The sequence below is a fragment of the Protomyctophum bolini genome, assembly GCF_963924005.1.
Source record: "Protomyctophum bolini genome assembly, chromosome: 21".
NCBI classification, from domain to species: domain Eukaryota; kingdom Metazoa; phylum Chordata; class Actinopteri; order Myctophiformes; family Myctophidae; genus Protomyctophum; species Protomyctophum bolini.
Window position 1 is genome coordinate 20314246 of NC_137882.1, and position 12500 is coordinate 20326745.

Here is a 12500-nt window from a genome sequence, read left to right on the forward strand (position 1 = left end):
CTACGGAATGGTATGAAGCGAAAAGGAAAGTTCTGTAAATCGGATTAAACCCCATTAGCTGCGCTATGGGGTGATGAACTAAACGAGCAAATGGAATCGCGCACGCCGCAAAATGCCTGGCACAAATAACTTATTTAACTATACAATTATATAAACACAATGGACACAAGGAAGTGGCAGGCACGCACTCACTTCTGCTGATTTATTATAGGAAAATTACAAAGAGATGCAATAGGTGAATAAGGAGAGATGAGGCAGGCTGACTCTGTGTCTGGGCATCTCCATTGAGGCGTGCGTCGCTCTACCAAACTAATTTGGCACTGCTTACGGGTGCTTTTAAACTCCACTATCGCCTTCCCAAATGTATGTGACCAAAATTGCAATTTAGGGGAAAGTGTGCCAACACGCCCATGACCACACCTCTAGGCGCAAATACCGGTGTCTGCAAAATAGATAGTGGGACCAAAATACCATTAAGGGACAGAGCAAGCTCCTATACTCCTACACTTGCAGCAGCTGAATTGCGAGTGCCGCGCTACGGGCTTGTAGGTCTGCTATTTTAGAAAGATCGTGAAAATGTGGCGCAAATCTTTGAATATAGGGCGAAAGTTTTTAACTCAAATCTTTGACTCTGGGGGGTCCCTGGAACCACATATTTTCAGATGGGGGTCAGTGGCCAATTTAAAACATTTTGGGGTCCTTGACATGAAATAGTTTGAGAACCACCTACATAGAAACATTTCAGAAAAATGTTAGGATTTAGAAGCCTTTTTTTATCGATCTCAGTCCAAAATGGGTTAAATAAACAAACAGACTGCCAGGGCCAAACAAATCCTTGGCAGGTGAAAACAATGCCTAATTGAATATTTCACCATCCCAAAAATGATTTATTGCGTTTGGCGAGAATGTGCCACACTCAATATGAGGTTGCACTGGTAGCATTAACTTTAACAACCCGAGTCAAAGAAACAGATGGTGTTTGATGGCAGATATTTCAGTTCATTCAAATTGTCTTTTTTTTCCTTTTTTTGTATTCAACTTTCTCTTTTTGACTGAGAGGTTTTGTCACTCCAAGTTCCCCTTCTTTGCCATCGCTATGCATATGTTGCTAATGAGACAAATATTTTCATTCAAAATGACAAAAAAGTAATTATCTTTCCAATCTGCATGGAAATGATGTGTTGTCTTCTGTCTCTTGGCATCACTTGGCGCATTCCTTCTCAATACTGTTGTCTCGTCTCATTAGCTGTGGTTTAAAAGTAGCAGCCGAGTGTTAGAGATACGCGGATGGGCTTTTTCGCCACCCTACGCCGTGGGTAAACATCAATCATCCATCCATCATCCAACCAAATTTGTTATTATATTGAATGTTTTCCCATATATAGATCCGCACAGACCAAATCGTTTATTTTTTTCCTTATTTTACACACACACACACACACACACACACACACACACACACACACACACACACACATGAGGGGACGCGAGTTGAAAGAAACCTCTCTCTCTCTCTCTCGCATGAAGTCGCATGCATCGCATGCATTCATGATGTAGGCTTCGTCATAACGTTGCGTGGTTGCATGCTTAAAATGAACAGATCTACAAGCTTACATCCTGTACCATACCGTACATACTAGGGGGTGTAACAATATAGTAACTGCATCGAAAGATCATCAAATGTTTAAATAGTTACTGTATGGATTTCAAATCATTGAATCGTATCGCCATAATGAACCAATATCGTCCACGTGTAGCAGGTATATAAGATATACAAGTAGATGCATTCCACCAAAGATCCCTCACATGCCATATTATTTATTGACACTTTTATTTTGTAATGTTTTGTGCAATTTATCATTTTGGGAGCTATGTAATGTTTTATTTTGAAGTCCTCACTCCTTCCTGTTGTGACGTCATTCACCTTCGTTTACTTCCTCCTCTCTCTCTTGCTAGAAGCCAGCTTGGAGTGAGGTGGGTTGTTTTTCTGCTCTTAGTAGATTTTTGCATTAAAGTTGTTTTAAGTACACTTAACCAGTGCAAACGGTAGAATTATGTTGTAATTCAGTTCTGTATGTTACTATATGTTTGTTCTGCAAAGGTTTAAGTGTTTTAATGTACTGTTTAGTGAAGTTCTGTTTAACAGCACTTGTGAGGACTCTGCACTCTTTATTGTATGTTGTATTAAGTGTGTTTTATTGTTTGATTTACTTTTATAGAAAATACTGTTTAGCCAATGGTGTATTTAATTTCAAGTGTATTTGTAATTGTGATGTATTGTGTAACTCTGTAAGTCATTGTTAGCTGACTGGCTCTCTTGCTAGAAGCCAGCTTGGAGTGAGTTGGTGTACGTTGCAGAGGTGTGCTGTGTTAATGCCTGCTGCATTCTGTGTGTCTTTCTGTTTCTGTGCAGAAATAAATACGCCAAAGGCTAAAGAGCGATCCCTAGTCCCTGTGTCCGTCTAAAACACAACGCAGAGCTCAATCCGGTTACACACGTATCGTATCGTCAGCCATGTATCGAGGTATCGTATTGCTGTTAAAATTAATCGTTACACCCCTAGTACATACCATTCCGTGTCGATAACTTGTACATCTGTTATTTTTGCGCATGTGAATTGTGAACCCTGCCATTACATTTGCACTGCGGGTCTAGTGGTCTACTATTAAAATCAACTGACAGCTGTCATATCAATAGTGATCCCCGTAAAAAAGACATGCTTTTAGAACTAATAATTAATGCAACCTCACAACTGCTGTTATTTTTGCGCATGTGAATTGTGAACCCTGCCATTACATTTGCACTGCGCCTCATGCGGGTCTAGTGGTCTACTATATTATATTCAGCTGACAGCTGTCATATCAATAGTGATCCCCGTAGAAAAGACATGCTTTTAGAACTAATAATTAATGCAACCTCACAACTGCTGACGCCCGACGGCTATTTTGGCCATCTTCCTATATTTGGTCCTCCATAAAGTCTGAATGCGTTGTTCACACCAGTAACGAACTGCGGTTCCAAACGAACCAAGTTCGGCACTTTTTTGGCGGACCATGGTTTGTTTCTTTGATGCGCACCAGAGTTCGGATGCACATTCACACCAGCCGAACCAAAGGGGTATAAATGGACCATGGTTTGTTTTAAAAGAACCAAACAGCCCCGGTGTGAAAGCGCTTAAGCTCCCCACTGCTACAATTTCACTCACCACTGGCTCTCTCACCAATGTGGCAACCTAGGACTGTATCCATGGTAGCAGCTAGCCCTCCGTCTTCCATCACTTTCTCATGTCTCATGTTCACTTAATATTTTCCCCATTATTTCACCCACCCTAATCCAATCCGCTATTGATTCCTATATAAATGTGTATGACCCAAATCCACCACATCTGTGTACTATTAACCCATTTTGGTGTTAGCATTATGTTATGCTTTAGCTATTGAAAAATAGCAGATCTACAAGCTCATAGCGCGCCACCGAGTGGCGCGCTACAAGCTTTTAGGTCTGCTATTTTTGAAAAATCGAAGAACGACTGACATTGAAACATAGCTTTTTCAGAAAACTGTCAGGATGTAGAAGACATTTTTAGAATGTGATCTCAGGTCAAAATGGATTGTTTATTTCCAATGTGCCACTCTCCTCATATGATTCCCTGGGGTTCACAAACCAACCAGCAAAACCAGAGCATGATTGACAACAGCAGACTCTGTGTCCTCCCGCTGAGGGCTCATCACTCGGATACAACAGCAGTGACAACAACAGGGGAGGAAAAAATTGGCGTAATGACTACATTGGGGAGAAAATGGGATGAAAAGCAAAAAATGATGAAATACAAAAAGAAAAAAGAGTAACTAAATAACAGAAGATGGTCTGAATGATTGTCTTTTTGTACGGGGCTTTCAAAATTGCTCCACGATTGCCCGGAAAGCCTGTTAAGATCAGCCGGTTGATCTTAAGCCTGGTTCAGACCAATGATTTGCGACACTGTGAAATGGTCTTAGAACGCTGCAGAGAAAACTCTGAGCAGTAGGAATGCAGTCTGGATGACAGCCCGATGATTGAGTTGCAAGACATTCAACTTCTCAAATCGCAAGCGAGAAGTTACACAAACAAACACACACACACGCAAGAACAAAATAAAAACAACATATTTTGCACCTGCTGGGTGAATCCACGCAGCTGAAGAGGATGCTTTTGATAGAGGAGCACTGTGCAATGTACCTTGTTTAACACTTATGATGCTGCCAGAGTTCTTCAGAATAAAGGCACTAGAGTGCCAAGCAGATGGGCAGATTTTACTCTGAAAAGCCCCACCTTCCATCCCCCCCCCCCCCCAAAAAAAAACCGGGAGGTATAATTAAGCAATATTATACACGAGAGGGTGTTCTTTATCGTCATTAATGCCCATGCAGGAGTTATTTTTTTAAATAATCTGGGGACCACCCCAAAATAATTTGGCGACCCACCCCCCGAGGGGTCACGACCCCCAGGTGAGAACCCCTTGTCTATAACACGCCCCGATAATGACAGCACACCACCACACAACATGCCACATATTATATTATGCCACCTACACAGCAAGATGACGATGCACAGCAGGATGGCGATGAGGGCCCCCGTGCTGAGGCCCGCCGACGACAAGAAGGCCTCGCCCTGGCAGGTGCGCGCCCTCAGGTGGTTCCCGCGGCACGGGCACACGCGCAGGGTAAGCGTGCTGGTGCCACTGAGCGACGGCTCGCCGCCGTCCCACACCACGATGGGCAGCTGGTACAGCTCCTGGCTCAGGTGGTTGAAGCGCCGGCGCCGCGCGATGATGCTGGCCGTGCTGTCTGCGAAGAAACAGAACACACAGGACCGGTGTTAAAGGAGCATTCAGTGATTTGGGTGATTTGGAAAACCCCCCCGGTCCGCCCCGGTAACAAGATGCACATGTACACGCTCTACAGTGGGGGGGGAAGTGCAACAGGCCAACAGCACCAACCCACCAAGGCGCGCCTCTGCTCGATCATGATTGGCGGAAGGCCCCTCTCATCCTGATTGGATGAAGACTTGGCCACCTAGCCAAAAACGAAACCTACGTTTTTTTTTTACCCCAGGGGCTCACTGGGGACAAGGAGGAACTGCTTATATGGTCAGCACACGCTATAGTAGGGAGGATTATCACAACAAAACAAAAAAAGAAGTGATATTTCAATGAATATACCTTTAACCCCGTCGACTAAAGCAAGCGCGAATAAATGTTCGTCGACCACCCTTTTCACAGACGATAAATAAATAAATAAATAATAAATAAAATTATATAAAATAAAATAAAAACTAAGCTATCATGACTAAAACTAAGACTTACTGTATTGTCAATGAATAAAAACTATACACTAAAATGTTGGAGAAGAGAACTAAGACAAGACATTTTATGTTTGGTTGCGCTTGGGTGGCCTTCCTGCCTGCCGTGGATGTGTTCTTGGATGCATTGTGAATGAGTGAGCGAGTGCACGCAATGCATAAGGCCTCACAATGAGCATGGCTGACCCTTTTGGGAATCTAGAAAACAGAAAAAAGTATTGCTGCGTAACTGTGAAATATTGATGTTCCTATTGATGTTGAAAGTTCAAAGTAACTCATTCACTGTCTGAATAATGAAAAGCATTGTTACTTGTTATTCTACCACTTACTGTATGACGACAATAGAGAGCTGCCATCCTTCAAGAGAATAAAAGCAGGACAGAAAACAAAACGTTTTTCTTTTCTCCAGCCCCCAGCTTTTCTCTAGACTTATTTATACATCACCAAATAAGCTATGTTGCTGGGTTGTTCCCATCGCAAGTTGACCTGTTCTCACTCCTAGTGCTATAGCTAACACAAAAAAAGTATAACTTTCCCCCCTCAGTGTTTAGAATTAGCTAGACTTGAACTCACCGATGCTTTTTATGGCATAGGCAGCTCCCGGCGGATGCCGGGAGAAACTAAGCACAGCTGCTGGACATGAGAATAATTTATTAGAGCGACAGAGAGAGGAGTGTGTGTGTGTGTGTGTGTGTGTGTGTGTGTGTGTGTGTGTGTGTGTGTGTGTGTGTGTGTGTGTGTGTGTGTGTGTGTGTGTGTGTGTGTGTGTGTGTGTGTGTGTGTGTGTGTGTGTGTGTGTGTGTGTGTGTGTGTGTGTGTGTGTGTGTGTGTGTGTGTGTGTGCGTGTGCGTGTGCGTGTGCGTGTGCGTGCGTGCAGAAAGAAAGATGTTCAGAAATCAGCAGAGAGTTAGCGACGTTTGCGCTACTGTATGCCAAATTGAAGTGGACTCGGCCCCAGACTAAAACGTCTGGGTTTCCGAGGCTAAGAATTAAGGTGATTGCACACTGGACGCGTTTTTCGGACCGATGGAGGAACACCGCAAAAAATCTGAAAATCGCGCCCGGTGTGTAGGGACCTTTAGCAGACGCTCTTAATCTAGAGAGATTTACAGTAAGCAAGAACAACACATGGTAATACTCAAATACATAAAAAGTTGTGATCAAGAATCATACGTAAGCTAAGAAATAACATCCATCTAACAGTGGAATATCTATACTGTATAATGAAACTATGCGTATATGTCTACATAAAATGCTATTTAAATTACATAAGTTGAGCCTTTGCAAAAGCCTGTAAGGTCTTCGAGGCTAGAGCAAGATGGCACATGGCAGTAGCTTAAGTTCTACTGTAAACTTGTATTGAATATGCCAACAACTCTCACGGACTGTGATATGAAGAAAAGAAAGGGGATTTGTATAGGGAAATTAAGCCTTTGCCTTTTCTCCGCCTAGACTCTCCAAGGACTGAATTTTAAGGTTTGAGTTCTTTGAAGTCTTTTGTTGACATACCACTGCTCTTGCTTCAATCTATTCTCCTCAAACATCTCCCGCATGTTTAAACTGAGGCGAATACACAAAAGGAAGTTGTTACAGCGAACACAGTCCAAACTTTATACTTTGAGGGCTTTGTTGTTGAATACCGTCAGCGAACAGGGTTCTGGTATTCCTTCTGTACATCCTTTGTTCCTCCATGCTGACCTAAACCATAACCATAACCAGTTCTTATATGAGCAGCATCCTAGCCATGCCAAAAAGCATTCAGGCCTCAAAATTGCTTGCCGAACCAAGGAAGGTTTGGAGAGAATGAGAGAGTTTTTACACTGCCTCAGAACTCTGCTCTGAGTTCGGAATGCTAGACCCTCGCCCACTCACATTCTGTCTGGGTCTGGTGGTCTGTCTGTTTCTTTTTCAGCAAACTCTCTGACGTGCTTTGACATACAGTAATATTTGTCTGGGAGATTTTGCCATTTCTGCTGACAGACACTGTGCGCTATTTCTCTCTATTAATGAATTGCCATCTTGTTTGCATGTGTTTGATGTAATATTTCTGCTGTCGGGAAGAAACCACTTAACTCCAAAATGTTCATTTTTCAGGAAATATATATATATATTTCCTTTTTTCAGGAAATTAAGAAAACCTATTTTTTTTTTAAACAAAGCAAATAAGCAATACTGCCTCATCAAAGTTGGTGTTGTGACTTTATATATTGTCAATTACTTCCATGAGAAGGGGAGAGGTGGTGGAGTTAGCTGTTTTAGCAGACAGTTTGAGGGTCCAATCGAGTTAAGAGGTTTTGTCCCATTAAGCGCTTTTTACTACTTTTCATAATAATTTCAAAGAGTTAGGCGGTTTCCTCCCGACAGCAACGCTATATATTACATCAAAGCGTACATACATTTATATTGAGTTACTAGCTTCCCTATATGCTTATTGTAATATTTGAAAAAATATTTGGACTGTAAATGTGCATATTTATCCAGTCTAATGCTCCCCCGCCAACCTCACCAAGACAGATTCTTTCATGTGCAAACACATGGATTTTCAGTCTGATTCTGTTTCTTCTGAATACTCCCAGCCTGTCTGAAGCCAGCACATTTCTCAGTTCCCTTACGCTGCATGGCTTCTCTGTCCACCACAGCTAATTAATTTCCACAGTGCTTATTTAGAATATCACAGCTCTGCAAATGAACAGTTCAACCTGAGCCTTACGCACAAAGCTGCTGTCAAATCAAATGCCACCCAGGAAAATAGAGAGATACACACGGTGAGGAATGATGGAAATATTCAGTGGATTATAGGAAGGAACACAATGAAACAACACATAAAGCCCATCAACAGACAACATACCACAAATAGTATTTTTCCATTTTACCACATTGCCACCACATTATACAAAGATACATAATTAAGAGGCTGCAGCGATAGCAGCTATTCCTTTATCCCTGCTGGACCAGCTATCATTTACTGAAAGTAGACACTCCCGCAGGATTTAAAATCCTGCAGTAGCCACGCCCCCTCCCCCTTCAAACAGACATGCTGCAAACAGACCGAGAGAATACACACGCTCCTTAAGTTTGGTAGTAAAAGTAGTGAAATAAACAACTTATAATGTGACATTACACCTCATGGAAGTTGAGTGGCGTAGTCTGGGTTGTTAGGAAGTGAAAACTGCTCAGGCACAGGGGTGCATGTGTCAGTTTGAAGGACTAGTTAATTCATCTTCATAACAAACTGCTTGGTTGATTTGTATACTAGGCTGTGTTGTGACAGGATATATATATATATATATACTGGCAATATATACTGTGTACTACTAGGCTGTATTATGTTGCAACTGGAAGGATGCAGTATACGTATACAGGCTGTGTATGTCTGTGTGCTGTTGCTATAGTGAGTAGTGACAGAGTGACAGAGTAGTGGCTCTTCGTCAGCTCACTTTCTTTCATTTTTAAGTGGCGCAACCACTTCCTAGTAGCTTTGTGTGTGCCTGGCTGGGTGGCTGCCCCTGGCTACCTGTGTCTGAGCACAGGTCACTGTTGTGCAGCCTAACACACACACACACGCACGCACGCACGCACGCACGCACACACACACACACACACACGCACACACACACGCACACACACACGCACACGCACACGCACACGCACACGCACACACACAGTGCTGTTGTCAATTATCTCATGCTGTCAGAATGGCAGCCTCTGGTGGACACTCCCCATTCCCTGCATCCACAATCACACATGTGTTTGCCATCACAGTTTAGGTGTGCCACATATAACCAGCAACTCACCCCACACTCCTCACTCCTCACTCAGTCTCCAGCCTTCACACAGGCAACATGCAGCACCTGCAGATCGCCCTGAGTCTACTCACTACTCCAGCCATACGTACTTAATATATTATTTGTACAACAATGTTGATCGGTTATTGCTCACTTTGCCATAATGTTGAGATAATATGCTGTATTCTGAGTACTTTGCCATTGCTCTAGTTGCTAATGTATTAATTTGTTTGTTTGTAGAAACCATGGTGAACATTGTTGATAAGCTACTTTGGTGTCACAATCTCTCTGACCGGGGATACTTGGGTGGTCAGCTCATACTGTAGCCCACAAACCCAACCAGCATATAATGTAATCAGTACAGTACAGTACCCCATGGGGACCCCCACATGGTAACTTTGTCATTTCTCAACCGCCTGGCCCCCTGGGTGCGTTCCTGGGGGTCTGGATGTTCTGGGGACCCCCACACGGAGTTGCACCACTTACTTCACACAGTGATTTTTACCGTACTAACTTACTTATACTCAAAGCTTATGGTGTCTCTCTCAACCTGCTCCACAGGTACCTGAGCCAGGGTGATGACCTCAGACCCCTAAGCTCAGCTTCTTCTGAGTCCGTTCTCCTGTGACATGCTGTGAATGCTGGACCGTAGAGCCCTAAATCCATGACCACTGCTCTACACCAGAATGCTATGTGCAATACTAAACATCCAAGGCTGAGTGAGAGGAGAATGAGGCTGGTCGGTGCCATTGATACTGGGAGGAATGTACTGGCCAGCTAGCCAGATGTACTGTCTGGAGGATTGGAGATGACTGGAGACATCGCTGGAGGGGCTCATCATGAACTATCCATGGGTTCCAAAGTTTGACCCTGGCATCGTTTACACAACTCACAAAGTCAAGTAGAAGACGGCTCAAGGTAGGAACTTAGGGTTAGGGGTAGGGTTAGTAATGTCAGTGTATTGGGACGTCGGACTAACGCACCCTTAAAACCTAACCTAATCCTATGGGTGAATTTGCCGTTTCGTTTTGGTTGGAGCTATAGAGGTTTTGGGCTTTGACATCACAGCCATCAATTCCAAATGTTGTGTTAATTATGTTGTGGTTGCTGAGGTTCGTTGTTGTGACGGTGTCGCTGTATATGTTCATGACTGGCATGGTGGCAAAGAATGTCTCTATGTAGGCCTTTTCTTTCTTTCTTTCCTTTCTTTCTTTCTTTCTTTACCCCCATACAGTACTCATCTGGCCCACCTGCTGTGAGCCTCCCCTTAGGGCCTCCAAGGCAATTCCTGGCCATAATCGGCATCACGAGCGAGCAAACATGGCCCCCTTTGACGTTTGGTATAGTGAGCTGGCCATGCGCCGCCACACCGCAGCCTCACAGAGCAGCCCGGAATCTAATTCCAGTAATGAAACTCTATATAATGCGCCACAGCCCCTGATATATTGGACAGAACCACCTACAGCCATAGCTACAGCTACAGCACATAGCACGATGAGAGAGAGAGAGAGAGAGAGAGAGAGAGAGAGAGAGCGCGCGCGCGCAATTGCGTTGGGGCCCTTGACTCTGGGGGGACATCCAGGTCCAAAAAAAAAAGAAACACAATTTAAACAGAGAGAGAGAGAGAGAGAGAGAGAGAGAGAGAGAGACTCCAAAGACTAACTCTTGGTCTGATGTAACTTCTCATAGTGAGATGTCAGGCAGACAGCTGGTGTTTCTCGTACATGTACACAAATTGGGAGCAAATCCCATCTTTTTATTAGCAGTGAATGTGCATGTTTCCCTCCCCCTCTCCCTTTTTCCATCTCCTTCTAGTCTTACTCTCAACTGAGAAAATTAAAAGAACGAAAATATAACACGTCAGCGGCACCGTGCTGTCGTACTGCGGCTGCTGTGAGACTTGTACCATCCCACTCCAATCGCCTGCTCCCATCTGCGAATAATTAGAATGATCGACAGTTGGAATGACAAGACGTACTTCAAGCTTTATTAACTTGGCCTCCGTATCACCATATCAGCAAGCAGGTGCATGGGCGGGCAAGAGCAGGAGAGGCGAAAGGGGGCTTGTAGATTGAGGGAGGGAAGGAAATAAGGAAGGAAAATTTGACAAGGAGGGGCAGATATGCAAATAACTAGCCGAGAGGAGACATGGGCAATGAAGGAGGGCAGAGTGTGTGTGTGCGTGCGTACGTGTTTGCATGCGCACGTGTGTGTGGAGAGAGAGAGAGAGAGAGAGAGAGAGAGAGAGAGAGAGAGAGAGAGAGAGAGAGAGAGAGAGAGAGAGAGAGAGTTGAAAGGAAAGACATAAGCTGACACTGCAGTGTGTCTCTCTTCTATCATGGATATGTCAAATTGGACCACATTTCGGGTATCCATGTATCCAGAGACCGCTGAAACTGAATCTGCGACCACACATTTTGTATTCGCATACTAGAGAGAGAGAGAGAGAGAGAGAGAGAGAGAGAGAGAGAGAGAGAGAGAGAGAGAGAAAGAGATTAGAGATTGACAGAGATAAAGCTAGAAATGGTGAAGAGAACAGCAAGGCTGGCTGACTGAGGCGTGCAGGGCCTACTTAGTATTCACGAGCAGTGCCGCATCCCGACACGTATGGCCAATCCTACCCGACTTCTGCCAGAAACCTTGTGATCCTTGATTAATGCTGCGTTGACCCGAGCCAAGCATGGGGTGACTTTAGGACTTTGCAGTGAGGCTGAAAAGTTGCACGGTCGCAGTTTTAGCTACGAGTGTGACAACAGGACAGCTCCCATGCTCTGCAGTATATAGGTAATGTAGGCCAGGTGCCTTCCTGGGAATATGCAGATGGTCTATACGTGCATTAAACGTTTTGTAAACCTGGTGGTTGATGCTATTACCTCTATTCTATTTCAACACAGTGGTTTTCAACCTTTTTCATGTCTAGGCCCATGATGTATTTATGCATTTGAGCCACCATTTTTGATGATATTTAGAATTGTTTGTTATCGTTCACACACAAGTCCATGCTGTTGGCAAACATTGATCAAAATAACAATTCTTCTACATTCTCTAATTGTGTAGACTTCTTGTAAATTAAGTAATTCAGATGTTTAACAAGAATTTAACTCTTGAGAGTGTAAAATGAAACCAAATGGAGAGTGATATGGATGATATGGTACTGGCAGAAACACAGACCGTGGATTTAGCAGAATTATAAAAAATATGTTTTCGGTCCTGTCCGTCTGTCTGTCCATCCGTGTGTCCTTCTGTCTGTGAGTAACTATAATCTTCGGCACGGTTGGACCAATTGGCGTGACGGTTTGCACGCACCCTCCCAGTAGGCCATGGAAGGAATAACCTCTGCCACAATTCTTTCATGTCTGCCTCACGGTGACGCT

General features: G+C 43.8%; 1 protein-coding gene across 1 annotated transcript in view; it reads right to left on the minus strand.

Moving 5' to 3' along the window:
- Nucleotides 1–12500, minus strand: part of LOC308336415 (cadherin-18) — a gene marked incomplete at its 3' end in the record, with an annotated part of 102078 nt that overhangs the window by 5012 nt on the left and 84566 nt on the right. Inside the window, exon 10 of the mRNA XM_080793778.1 lies at nt 4573–4827. Within this exon, the coding sequence (XP_080649904.1) occupies nt 4573–4827 (255 nt within the window). The remainder of the gene's footprint in view (nt 1–4572; nt 4828–12500) is intronic.